General features: G+C 43.1%; 1 protein-coding gene across 1 annotated transcript in view; it reads right to left on the bottom strand.

The window, feature by feature from the left end:
• LOC123376060 (calcium-activated chloride channel regulator 1-like) overlaps window positions 1–13,123 on the bottom strand; it is a 34,562-nt gene extending 21,439 nt beyond the window's left edge. The window contains exons 1-6 of the mRNA XM_045027715.1: window positions 12,972–13,123; window positions 11,276–11,416; window positions 10,678–10,828; window positions 8,904–9,021; window positions 5,873–6,050; window positions 1,902–2,129 (exon numbers count right to left, since the gene is read on the bottom strand). Coding sequence (XP_044883650.1) covers window positions 1,902–2,129; window positions 5,873–6,050; window positions 8,904–9,021; window positions 10,678–10,828; window positions 11,276–11,416; window positions 12,972–13,121 — 966 coding nt within the window. The 5' untranslated portion in view covers window positions 13,122–13,123. The remainder of the gene's footprint in view (window positions 1–1,901; window positions 2,130–5,872; window positions 6,051–8,903; window positions 9,022–10,677; window positions 10,829–11,275; window positions 11,417–12,971) is intronic.
• Between the last annotated feature and the right edge of the window lie 681 nt (window positions 13,124–13,804).

The raw sequence follows: 13,804 nt of genomic DNA, 5'->3' as shown, positions 1-13,804 counted from the left end.
GCAGCCTCAGAGAACAGTATTCAACCTACCTATGCTTTAGGTAAGCTATTTCACAGGTTCTTGGCACTTTGAAAATTTGGTAATTTCAGTGAAAAGGTTTATTTTAAATGTAAATATTTGAACAGATTTCTGAAAACCAGCTGATAAAGTTTACCGTTGGAAGTTTTCCTTTCTCTACAAAACTAGCTGTCATTATTCTTGATCTAGTTAAGGATTCTCTTCCTCTCCTATGTTAAGATTAAGGGATGGGCTGATTTATATCTTTTATCTCTGGAAATCTAGTACTTGTTTGCCTCTCAATAGCTTTGGGTTGAATTTGATGCTAATGACAATAAAACGCTCATAGTACTAGTCTACATAAGCTTTTCCAGTCTGAAATCTCTCCAGAAGAAGGAATGCCAGCTGTATCAAAACATTTGGTTGTGAGCTGGGGATGGATAATTATTAGAGAACACCACATTCATTTTCACTTGTGATCTAGAAATATTTGTATTTTAAAGAAAGCTATAGTAGAACACTTATTTATACTATATAATAATATATATGGAGCACATGATAGTGTGATATAGCATGAACTGGGGATTCTAATGTTATTCTTCGATGATGAAATTTTGAGTGACTATATTCGGTATGATAGAAAAAAGCATTCTTGGAATGTTTTAGAGAGGTTTTAATTTTTTAATATTGGGACTACTTTTTATCCCCCACCTGTAAAGCCAGGTGCCTTTGTTATCATTATTCAACCCATAGAGGGTTCATAAAGATGTCTAAAAATTACATACTTTTTTCCCCAGACATTAAGATGCCACAATTTTAAAGCGAGATATCTGGGGCCTCTCCAGGGCACAAAAGGATGTTGTGCCTCCCACAGGGAAGCTGAGGATCTTCTCTTCCCAGAGATATACCTGTGGGTAGGTCCTATTTCTAGCCCTGAAGGTCTGTGAGATATCAAACTTGAAAGTTGTAACATATTTGAGAACAGACGTTGTCACTAGCTCTGGACTGAATGTTTGAAACAAATAAATTAGGGATGAGGAAATTCTGTATATTAGGGAAATAATACAACAGAGGTTCATATAAAAATAGCTCTTGGAAGCTGGGCAGTGGGTTTGGAATGTAAGAATAAAACCTGGGGAGATGGATTTATGGGCAGAAGGCAGGTGAAGCTTGAAAAGGTACAGGATAAATTGCAAAAACTGTGGCAAACTTATCACATGACTCTCACTTCTAAGTGATATTTATACATATGAACACACCTTATTCAGGGAGGTTATATTGGATTTACTTTAAGAATGGTAAATTTGAGGCCCTAAACAGATTGAGAGTCTCTTTCAGGCTCATATCACCTGTAGCAGCCTCTGCAAGATGAGAATTGTGCTAAATTTAAATTAAAAAAAAAGCCTCACCCTGGTTAATCCAGCATCACTTTATGACAATGCAAATTCTTGATTCATTAGGATGAATGATTATGAGAAAAAGCATTTCATTTTTATTTTGCTTTACCTAGTGACATATTTATTTTTAAAATAATTTGAGAGTCACATGAAAAATATCATGAAACTTGCATCTATGATATATTTTCTGTTTTGGGAAAGTATAGTGGTTCTGACATTCTGGATCTGAAACTAAAAAGAGGAGCACAAGGTATATTTTGTAATGAAAAAGAGACCAAGTCTGGCATATCATTTTTAGGAATTTGATGAGTTTCCTTTTAGCAATCCCTAAATATGTATTATGGGAGAAATAGTGGCCTCAATTTTTTCTTAAAGAATAAAGGATGATTATGGAAATATTGATTAAAGAAAATACTGCAATATATATACACGCCACATTGTTTTATAACTGCCTAAATGTTTCTAAGCAGTTCTGCTTAAAAAAAGAACTTATATGTTTATTCTTACCTCAGCCATGCTCCCAGAAACATCAAGTACTAGACAGACTACTCTGTCTTTGGTCTGCAGCAATGAGAAGGAGGTCTCAAATGGAGGACTTGCGCTATTTATTGGAGAGGTGTTACTGAAGTCAGTAGAGTTCATAATTACTTCCCAGGTGCTTTTGTAGTTGCACATTTTGTTCTGCATATTTGTAGCCTTTTCATTATGAGTATTTTGATCACAGAACTCAACCACCTAAAAGAAGCCAATTGGAAAAGAAGAATGCTTACTGAAAAGCAAGTGAACACATGTAGTAGCAAATCACAGTCTACTATTTTTCCATTGCTCATGACAACCACAAATACAGAAGTTTTTTGCCTGCTCTAAAGGCTATAGAGAATAAAATATTTCTATGTCCTGGACCCTGGAAGAAGTCACCAAAGAAGAGTGTTCCCAAAGAATCTGTCTCAGGGGTTACACAGGTATGTCCACGCTGCAATCAGAGGTATGACCGGAGCTCAGGCGGGCATACACATGCTATCTTTAACCCAGCTAGTTTGTCTATAGATAGAAGTAAAGATGTGGCAGCCTGGGCTGTACAAACCCATCCAGAACCCTGGATATATACTCCACATTGCTAGCCTGCACCACTGTCCATTGCACCATATCTTCACTGCTATTTTTAGCCTCGCTAGCTAGATTAAAGCTAGCACCAATATGCGTGCCTGAACTTCCTTCATACCTCTGAGTGCAGTGTAAACATACCTGTATTTAATCAGTGTTGTAAGGGTGTCCTGGCAATGCAGACATCATCAGTAAAGTTCACAGTTATGTAGTTACTATGGAGTCTCAGTGAATTGATACATAAGGCTCTACACCTGGGACACAACACACTCTGCCAGGGGAAAATTATGCAGAAGGGGAAAAAAGTTTTCAAAACAAAAACCCTCTGATCTTCCTGTCTGGCAGGAATACTTTTAAAGAGGATGAACATCTTGTTGTGTCTGTGCCCCCTTGCTACTCCCAGCAGGGAAGAATTTAGCCCACAGAATATTTTCAAAGCTCCAGAGTAAGATGCGGAGAGCACCTCTAGCAAGTTGCTGAGCACACTCAATATCCGTACATTTTAGTGGGAGCTTAGCACATCACAGGATTAGACTGTCACAAAGGAATAAACCTTCTCAATGTTGTAACAGAAAATGCCCCAGCTGGGTAACTTTGTTATCTGACCCAAACGGGAGCAAAAGTTTCCACAACGTCAGGGTATTTCCATACACCTGTGATGGGACAGATAGGCCCCACACTGGCAATGAAAGGGTTAATGAGAACTTATGGACCCAGTTGGCCCCATCCCACTACAGCAACAGCAAATGTCAGGCACGGAGAGAGGAGCTAAAGGAAACTTAGCTAAACTCAGGGCTGCCCAGGAAGAAGAGCAGAACTCTGCTTCTCCAGAGAGAAGCCTGGTTTCAGATCAGAGTCTGAGCCAGCTTGCTGGCCTGACAAGCTCCTGCTAGAAGGGACAAACAGCTCCTGGGGGATCAGCAGAAGCAAGAACTGTTTGGAGACAAGCCTTGAACAGAAAGGCTGGGTCCCACATAAGTTTCATCAGACACCTCTGTTTTGAGTTGTGTTTTTTGTTGTTTTGTTCCTGATTCCTTTGGAAGGGGTAGGACTCAACAGGTGAGCATTGCCCAGAGGGGAAAAGCCCCTAGACATAGCAACATATCAGCAGAGACCTGCAGCTAGATGAATGATACCCTGAAGGGCCACAAGGGGGCACTACAGAGGCAGCCCATGCAGAACAAACTTGGGGGAGGATGCAGACCTAGCACTGTGGGAAGGGAAAAGGGAAAAAACAGCACACGTAAGGAAGAGACTCCCCAGCAGTATGGACATGGAGCAACTACTGAAATCAATGGTAGAGCGGAACACCCACCAACACCAGCAGCAACAGCGGCTCCTACAGCAACTGGCCACTCAGCAGCAGCAACTGACTTGAGACTTAGCTGCTCAGCAGCAGCAGCGACAAAGGCTGGTGCAACAGGGCGTGACCGGACTGCAGCTTCCCACAATGGCTGATCTCCCACTATGGGTCTGGTGGACACGGGCCTGGCCTTGGCCCTCGTGCTGGTCAGATTCATGAAGATGGGGCCTGAAGATTATCCAGTGACTTTTCTTAAAAATTTTAAATGGGTGGCAGTGGCAGGAGGAGTATGTCATCAGCATACGCTGACAGGACCGCTCCCAACTGTGGCTCATGGAGCACCCACCCTGTTAACCTCCTACAGAAGAGATGGAGGAAGGGCTCTATGGTTAGAGTGTACAGCTGGCCTGACCTTAGACATCTCTGACACATCCCTTGCCCGAAGCTGACAGGTTCAGTCAGAGTCCAGTTGAGCCTGTCCAAGCACTCCACGGAGACATACAGGACCTGGAGAAAACCCACAAACTGGGGCCTGAAGCTGAATGCCCGCAGAGTGCCCTGGAGATAACCATGTTCCACCCTGTCAAATGCCTTCTCCTGGTCAACGGACAGGAGGGTGAATGACAGACCATCCCTACACCCACGGTCGAGGAGGTCCCAGACCAGATAAAGTTTGTTGAAGATAGGATGGCCCGGGATGGTGTAGGTCTTGTCAGGGTGGACCACATCCACCAGCACGGACCCCAGCTGCAGCAAGATGGCCTTCACTGGGAACTTCTAGTCCATGTTGAGAGATGGGAGGCCAATTCCAAAGGTCACGGAGGTCCCCCTTCATTGGTAGCAAGGTGAGTTCACCTTGCCCGCACAACAGAATAGTCACCCCACTTCCTAAGAACTCAGTCCAGATGATGGCAAGGTCCGGACTGAGGATGTCCCAGAACACATGGTAGAACTCCACAGTCAGAGAAGTCATGGGAGCTACAGAGAATCCATGCTGTTATCTGGATACTTCCCGGAATGCTCTTTAGATTTATGTAGGGTGGGGAGCCAATCAGGAGTCATGGGGGTGCCATCTGTCAGACCCCTGAAGGTGAGACTTCCCATTGTCTGTGTCCACAGCAGGTCATGGGCAGTGGCTGGCAGGATACTACTACCAGTTTGTAGCAGGGTTCTCATTTACTGTGGCCTTTCTCAACAATCTGCTCAAGAACAGCAGCCCGAGAAAGATCCGTTGGACGGAAACCTGTGCGAAGGTCTTTCAGCCACAAAGGCTCACCTCTGTAGAAAGCCCATTTTATACAGCCTGGACTTCACCAAGAAATTCCTTCTACACACTGATGCTTCTGAAGCTGGATGGGGGCTGTCTTCTCCCAAGTGGTTGATGCACATCCCATTCTGAGTTACAAATTGTTTCCAAGAGGGGCCTACTCCATTATAGAAAAAGAGGACTTAGCTGTGAAATGGGCCATGGAGGCACTCCAATATTACCTTCTTGGCAATTAATTCACTCTGGTCATGGATCATGCACCTCTATGATGATTCCATGCCATGAAGGACATCAACCCACAACTCATATGATGATACCGCTCTCTGCAGACCTTCTCCTTCTGTGTCTGGCATAGGACTGGGTTGATCACTGAAATGTAGACTTTTTATCTCAGTAGAGGGGAGCTGCAGGGCAAAGCAGTGCCCTAAGTAATATCCTTTGTGGGTGGTGGGTGATGAGGCAAATAGGCCTGGCAATGATGGCCTATGGATCCACCTCACTATACTTCAGCAAATGTTGGGCATGGGGAAGGAGGACTGGAAATGTTGCTCGGAAAGCAGAGGGGAAGCTTTTTGGGGCAGAGTGATGGCTTGAAAGAGGCTTGGAACTGTGAACAAAGAAAATACCTCCTGTTTGATTCCTGCTGTCTTCAGAGTAACAGGACTTTGTGTATATTCTTTGTAAACAAACAGGATTGCATCAAAGAAATACTTTACTCCATATCAGTTTCTCCTAATGGAAACAACCTATAAGACCCAGAATATTGGCTATCCAATTGGGTCAAAAAGCAGTAACAATACTTACAGAAGGGAGGCTTTGCATGTACATTATAGATGCTGGGGAAATTTGTGTTTTATCTGGTATAAATTTACATCCAGCTTCATACAGCTTTGTCTGTTGATCATATTTGCATTCTCTTGTCGTGCAGCTGTTTCCCACGCAGCTTTGGAGTATATATTTACCAGTGACATCAGCTGAACATCTGAAGGAAGGTGAGATAGAAAGAGGCTTAGCTAACAAGCCACATATAATCAACAAATAATCATAGAATATCAGGGTTGGAAGGGACCTCAGGAGGTCATCTAGTCCAACTCCCTGTTCAAAGCAGGACCAATCCCCAGACAGATTTTTGCCCCAAATCCCTATATGGGCCCCTTAGGGATTGTACTCACAACCCTGGGTTTAGCAGGCCAACGCTCAAACTACTGAGCTATAATAATAATAAATAAATCTGTTATTTATTATTTGAATCATGATAGGCCGAAAGCCTCCAAACACGATTGGCATTAGTTGGGCACCATGGGCGGTGGGTGAACCACGGACTTGGGGAGGCTAGGCCCCAGGCCGCCCCATCCCTTCTGCCTGGGGCCCTGCCCCTCCTGCCCACCTTCCCCCCCTGGAGCCCAGAGGCCTCCCCTCCATTCCCGGAGCGCCTGGTGGATGGGCAGCACAGCCCGGTCCCCAGCCCCAGAGTGGCAGGCAGGTAGGCGGGTAGGCAGCTGAGTGCAGGCTGCAGTGCAGTGGGTGGGCAGCACAATCACCGGCTCCAGCCGCCTGGGGTCCCTGGCTGCAGGCCGGCCCCCACTAGCCCCAGCCTTGGACAAGAGCCCTGGAGCCCTCCCAAGAGGGGGAGGTCCGGAGGTTCACACCCAAGGTGGAGGCAGAAGCAGCCCCTGCTCATGTCACAGGCCCCCTGCCCAGGGCAGGTGGAGGGACTCAGGCTCCCCACAGCTGCCCATGCAGCTCTCCCTGACCCGGCTCCAGCCAGGGTGCAGGCCATTATAAGAGCTGGATGGGCAGCTGTGGGCAGGTGGAGGGTCCATGGTACCTCTTAGCTGCTTGCGCAGCTCTTATCATGGCCAGGCTGCAACTCTGAGGGCCACCCGTGGCCGGAGCCGGGTCAGGGAGAGCTGTGCAGGCAGCTGTAGGGAGCTGGCCTGGAGTCACAGACCCTCCTCCTGCTCTGGGCAGTGGGGACATGGCTTAGGGGCTGCTCTCAGCCCCTCCACCCTCCACCCGCACACCGGGCAAGTGGAGGGTCTGCCACGGCTCCCCATAGCTGCCCGGGCTCCCCAGCTGGACTCAATGCTGGCCTGGCCAGGGGGTGGGCCTTGAGGGGGGAAGAGTAGGGGAAGAGGTGGGGTCTGACCAGGCCCATCCACTTTCAAAAAGTGGGAGGGCAATGCCCCCGGGTGCCTGGTTCCAGTGCCATTGGCCCGAGGCCCCAGCCACACGAGAAGGAAGAGCCACAGCAGAGCGAGGCCGGAAGCAGGAGGGGATCTAGGGGAGGATTGTGGGTGGGGCCATGCAGGCAGTCTGGGTAAGCTTAGCTTCCCCTGCCTTTGATACCCGCCACCCATGTTAGACACCATCTCTGCTCCAAAGACTTTACAATCTAATTTACAAGTGGTCACAATAATAAAATACTGGTAGCCTTTTTTGTTGTTGTTTTCTCCAGAGGCATCCTCAAGAAATTATTTATAGGTTGTGTGTGAAACACCATCTATGTGAAGAATAACAGTGCAAATGCCTCCACTACTCCATCAATATGCCTCAATCCAGACATGAAGGACCCTCTCCTGAGGTGAACTGGTACTAGCTTCTCCATGCCCATTCAATCACTGTCTCTGGGACAGAGTTCTAGGGCTAGAGCTCACCCAACACTCTGATCACCAAGGTACTAGCTATTCCCCCTGGAGTGAACTTAACTGGGAGACGGGTGCTGAATGGCTTAATTAGACACAGGGCTGATGTGCTAATGTGAGCAATCAACCCATCAGCTGGGAGCAGTTAAGAGGCAGGAAGGAAGTGCAAGAGGGAGGATGCCAGGAGATACAGGGGCTCACCATGAGGAGATCTTTCCCTCTGCCACCCCAGAGAGTGGGCTATGGGGAAGTTTATGTACACTCGTACGTTGCTGCCCAAGGCTGTACTGAGGAACTGGTGGAAGGGACCTAATAAATAACATACTCATTCTTATAAACCTGGAAAGTGTCCAGATGGTTTGCAGTGTTTGAAAGGGCGGAGCAGGGAGCCCTGTTACAGTCTCCTTCAGTGGTGACTGCCAGTTAGAGTGCCAATTGCAGTACAGAAGTTTGGTGATATTGATACTTGTCCATTAGGAATTGGACTGAAAACAGCAATTCATTTCACAGTGGTCAACAAGTGACTTGTGTATGGTTCCAGTTCAGATCAGTGCCTGAGAGGTGAAAAGTTCTGTATCCCATTTCAAACTCACTGAGATATCCAGTCTCACTCTGTTTTTTGTTTCTCATTGACAGAGTTGAACATTTAAAAAAACCACTTAAATATGCAGAATCTAGAGAACATTATCATAAGATAGTAATAGCACTAAAACAGGGCAATAATGGGGTGTGTACTTTGAACATGTCCCTTTTTTATAACACTAAACATGAACAAGTGAGAATGGTTTGGAACTTCCAGGATCTCCCCCCCACCCCTGAGGAACTTGAGAAAAAACCATTCTTATTTACTACATGCTAACTGCTATTTGATAAAGCCAGGGTAAATCAGAATGTAGAGAACAGGAACTCAAATCTGTAATTGCACCTAAATTAAAAGCTCATTTAGTGGTAAGAATGTGATGCATTACAAAATGATAGTGATAATTCAATGAGACTTATCTGTGGGCAGCAATATTGTTAGTTAAACATTGTCCTATAGCTTCTTTTTTAATTCTATGAACAATAACTCGACAAAACTCTTCACGTAGAGCTCAAAGTACAGATTGAACACAGATATCAAGTATGTGCCAAGTATCACTGAGCTATTTAAAATTTCATCAGCTGAAGACAAAATATAAAAACATTGGTACCTAGTTGCTTCAACACTTGCTTTTCCAGAGTTTACAGACACATAGAAAGGTGCATCATTATTGTATTCATCAAATACTCCCCAACGAAGATGGGCCCATTCATGGACAAAAACTTTGGCTGTGGAAAAGTAGGAGCATACATGAATTCTAAATACAACAACACTCTACAGTTTACTTTATATTTCCATAGATCATTTAAACAAATTTAGGCCCAATCCTACAATAGCCTCTGCTTGGACATACCCATGTGCCCACACAGGACTCACTGTGGGATCTGGCTTTAAACCCAAATAGCTCACTGTGTTCAGATTAACCCTCCCAGAATATTAACAGACCTAAAGTAAAGATCTGTTTCCATACAGTAGTTTCTGACTATTCCAGGTATCAAGCAAGGTTTCTCATGTTACCCATGTCTTTTAAAATCATAATTCTTGGCTCTTATATAACACAAAGGAAAAGGTGTATATTAGAAAACCATGGAGAAGTTAGTTTAATTTCAGTTTAGGGTAAAACTAAGGATTATGTAGATAGTTGAAGGCGGAAAAGGCGTAAAAGGTTAGACAACCAGAATACTTTTGCAGAAAACCAAACTGTCTCACCAAGACAATTTACCCCCTTTCTTGCAGGTGTTGGTAAAGTCATTGATGTGGAGAATGTATATAATCTTGTCTAACTAAAGAGCTTTGAACTAAAGATGGGCCATGGAAGCAGAGCTCAGCTCAGATGAAGTTTAAGGCAGAATTCAAGGTTTGAGTTCAATGCTTCACCCAGCTAGAATTTGGGTTTATATTTGACTTAACTAGAATCCAATGAATTATTCTAAGGAGCTTTTTGTCCCAAACTGCCAGAAATCTGATGAGAAAGACTGTTCTTGTGAGATTTCCACCATTTTAGGCCAACAGACCTCTACATTTTTGATCCAAGCTAATGCAGGTTCGTCTTGGATTTGAATCCAAATCACCTTTCACCTTTACCATGGTTCAGATTTAAGGGACTGGTTTTGACCTAGCTCTATTATAAAAGAAACACATAAATGATTGATTCTAATTTGTGTATGGAACAGAGATAAATAAATTGGACACTATATTGGTTAAATGGGCATAGGAGAACGTCATTGTTATGACAGCAGGTTACACTGCACAAAACTGAGAGGTCTCTATTGGGTCTTTTTTATTTGCTTATTAATGCCTTGCATAGACAATGCCCATGCAGTCAAAAAACGTGCTGATGAAATCAAAATGGGAATATTGTTAATTCCTTGTGAATGTGCACTTACAAGAAGGGTAGTTGGGCAAATGTAACTTTCAGAAGTTCCAATAAAAACTTTTACGTCCTCAGAGCAGGATCCGCTCATGAGAGTTTGGTCTATTCTAGAATCCACTGAGACTGGTTTTACCTGCATGTTCACCCCCAGGTTACACTCACTGCAACTCTCAGATTAGTTTACTGCATTGTAATGTTAGGATATAGATTATTTCCAAGTCAAAGCAATGATTTATGAGGAAAAACAACCCTCATTTATTGTAAAATTATTAGCCAGAATTTTCAAGAAACTGGTCATTTTAGGTGCCCTCATTTCTGAGTGTTCAACTTAAGACTCATCCAGGGAGCTTGATGTTCAACACTGTGTGAAAAACCAGGTTCTTTTAAAGTTTCGCAGGTTGGGCAACCAAAAACTGAGACATCCAAAGTAACTAGTCACTTTGGAGAATCTTGGCCATTGCATATTTATGACAATTAAAGCAGAAAATTAAGGTCCAATAGATGGTGCTACCTCGTGATCCATAGATGTTATACAAACTGTCATTTAACAGGAAGTTGGGAGTGAAATGAATGTATCGTCCCTTTTCCCCACATCCTCCATATTGCAGCGTGTAGGGATCATCTCCGTACTTCAAGAAAGGATTAGCCACGATAACATCTGCCTGAAAATAAAATAGCCCTTGTTTAAAGAGCAGCAGGAAATGGAGGGTGGCAGATGATTCTGTTGAATGGGCTCATCCTGCAGCTTTTACTCACAGAACACTCCCATTGATTGTTCCCCTGGGTAAGGACTGCAGGACTGGACATTAGTGGGCAATGCAAATTCTAAAAGTAGTAATTTGTATTCCCTCATTATTGGAAAAACTTCGGGCTTGTCTACAAGGTGGGGTAACACGCACTACGGGGGGGGGGAAATATCTAAAGTGCAGCACTTCGTTAAAGTGCATCAGGGAACCTTAATGCATACCAGCAGGGCCTACAGGGATTAATTAATGAGCAACATGTTAGTGTGGTTTAGAAATCATACCTCCATAGTGTGCATTACTCCACCTTGTAGACAAGACCCTATGTCTTAAGCGTATGAACACAACAAATACTCTAAGTCTTACCTTATCATATGACTCTGTTTTTACCTGTAAATACTCAGGTTTTGGCAGCCAATGCAGAGGAATTATAATTTTTACAGCCTTGAAAAAAAATCTCTGTTTTGTAGCAGTGAACAAGTAAGTAGAAGCCTCTTTGACCATGTCCTGTTAGGGAAAGAAAAGATTTATGAATTACAAATTGAATGGTAGAGGCGATGAGTAGTTTAGCCTTGCCAGGAAAGAAGAGTACATAAAATAACATTAAATATATGAAAGCATAGAAAGAAACCAACCTTGGCCAAGGGAAAGGCTGGGACAGATTATTTCCCTCGTGGAGCAAGGAGAGACCAAAATGTAACTCTGAAAGACTCTGGATTTCTCGTAAGACAGTGCAAATATACACTGTCCCTTTCTCAGGGCTTATGATAAAAAACACAATCTAGCCCTTAAACTAAAACCTGAAAGAGATCCTTCCAAACATGAAATTTCCTCAAAAAAGTTACATGGGCTTGAGGTGAAGGATGGTTCAGTCCTGGACCAGTCCTTTTCATTAATCTGTAAAGTGTACTGTGGTGCTTGATGAATCAAATAAAATAATAAATAGTAATAACCAGTGGTTTCCTTTTTCTTCTCCCTGGGAGTCCTCATTTCTCTGCTCCACTTCTATTAGGTTCTAGTTTCTTCCTGCCTCTACAGTGGGCACTACTTTGTCACTATTCCCCTCCTCCTTGCTCCTTCCCCATGTCTCCTGAGTAGTTTGGGAGTCACTAGTTAATGGCTATGCCTCCCTCAGTTTATTGTGCTCTTTACAGCAAGTGAATGCTCATTGACCAAATCATGTGAACATGGAGCAAAGATCTACACTGTGACACTGAGAACTTAAAATAATAACTACAAACAGAAATATATATATATATATACACACACACTCACCCACACATATACACACACACCAAGGGTTTTTAAGAACACAGTGAATGCCTGCAAGGACTGGGGGAAAGGAGGGATAAAAGGAAATGGCAAGCATTGTAATGGAGGTTCAGTAATTGGCAATTAAATATCCATGTTCTGGAGATTCTCTAGTCCTGGGGTCAGCAACCTTTCAGAAGTGCTGTGCCAAGTCTTCATTTATTCACTCTAGTTTAAGGTTTGGCATGCCAGTAATACATTTTAACATTTTTAGAAGGTCTCTTTCTATAAGTCTATAATATATAACTAAACTACTGTTGTATGTCAAGTAAATAAGGTTTTAAAATGTTTAAGAAGCTTCGTTTAAAATTAAATTAAAATGCAGAGCCCCCCTTCCCCGCAGACAGGTGGCCAGGACCCGGGCAGTGTGAGTGCCTCTGAAAGTGAGTTCGTGTGCTGCCTTTGGCATGCATGCCTACTCCTGCTCTAAGCTAAGGTACTCATGGTTTGGAAAGAAGTAATTAAGAAGGAGGTGATACATAGAATCAGCCTGACCCTGAGCCATAATATTCCTTCAAGAGATGAATACAGTAATTTCATTAACAGCAGCACTTGAATAAAAATTCAAGCTAAGAACAAATTTACTAGCCATAGAATTGATCTAGTTCCCATGAAAATAAAAAACAATAAAAAAAACCAACCCTTGACATTAATGGGGGCTGGAACTAGTCTTTTAAGATTACTGCTAATCTAGAGGTAGAAATTTGGAAGTCTGAATATCACTGAATGACAAATATACAAATGTTCTTACCTGTATGTTTCTAATGATATTGTGATCTTCTGGTAACTCAGGGTTAATTGCAATAACAATATCCTCATAGCCACCATTTTTCAGCTGTACCATAGAACCTCTCACCACAGGTACTAGAAATAAAAGAACCAAGCTCTTAAACACCCTCATTGTCCCGTTCCCCACAATTTTTTATTATGAAAATGATCACACAGCAGCGCTATTTATACAATTGCTTATTTACACAGAAGAGTTTGTACATTTTATGGCAAGCACCAGCATATAAGGATGTGCGATGTAAATCAAGATTGCATAACTGCGTTCAATCTGATGGTGTCAGGTTATATATTAATACACTAGGGGAAATTCCCAAAGACTGTAATAATATGAATCTGAACTATTTCCTCATCCAATTGATGCATCCTGAAGTGACCAATGTTGTGTTGTCATGAATATATTGTAAATAGTTTATAAGGAATTTACATTTTACAGTATCGTGAATCAACTTGCAAACACGGCAGTTCTGAATTTCTATGAGAAAACTCTGATCAATACAACAGCTATGTACTTAGGCCCTCTCAGAGGTCCAGAGAGGCCTGGGCCACTTCCAACTTTTGAGGCCCCTAGCCACAATAAAAATAAAAAATGACGACACATGAAAACAAAATAAGACACCAAAAATCTGAGTGAGACAATTTGAATTTTTTTTATTTAACAAATGCTTTTCTAGCTTTTGTGCAATGTCACAGTTGATATTAAGCAGGCTTTTGTCTCATAGTTAAACGTAGAGGGGTAGTCGTGTTAGTCTGTATCCACAAAAACAACAAGGAGTCCAGTGTCACTGTAAAGACAAA

The sequence above is a fragment of the Mauremys mutica genome, chromosome 8 (genome assembly GCF_020497125.1).
Source record: "Mauremys mutica isolate MM-2020 ecotype Southern chromosome 8, ASM2049712v1, whole genome shotgun sequence".
Taxonomy (NCBI): domain Eukaryota; kingdom Metazoa; phylum Chordata; order Testudines; family Geoemydidae; genus Mauremys; species Mauremys mutica.
Note: the sequence above shows the minus strand (reverse complement) of the source record. Positions and strands in the feature narration are given on the sequence as shown.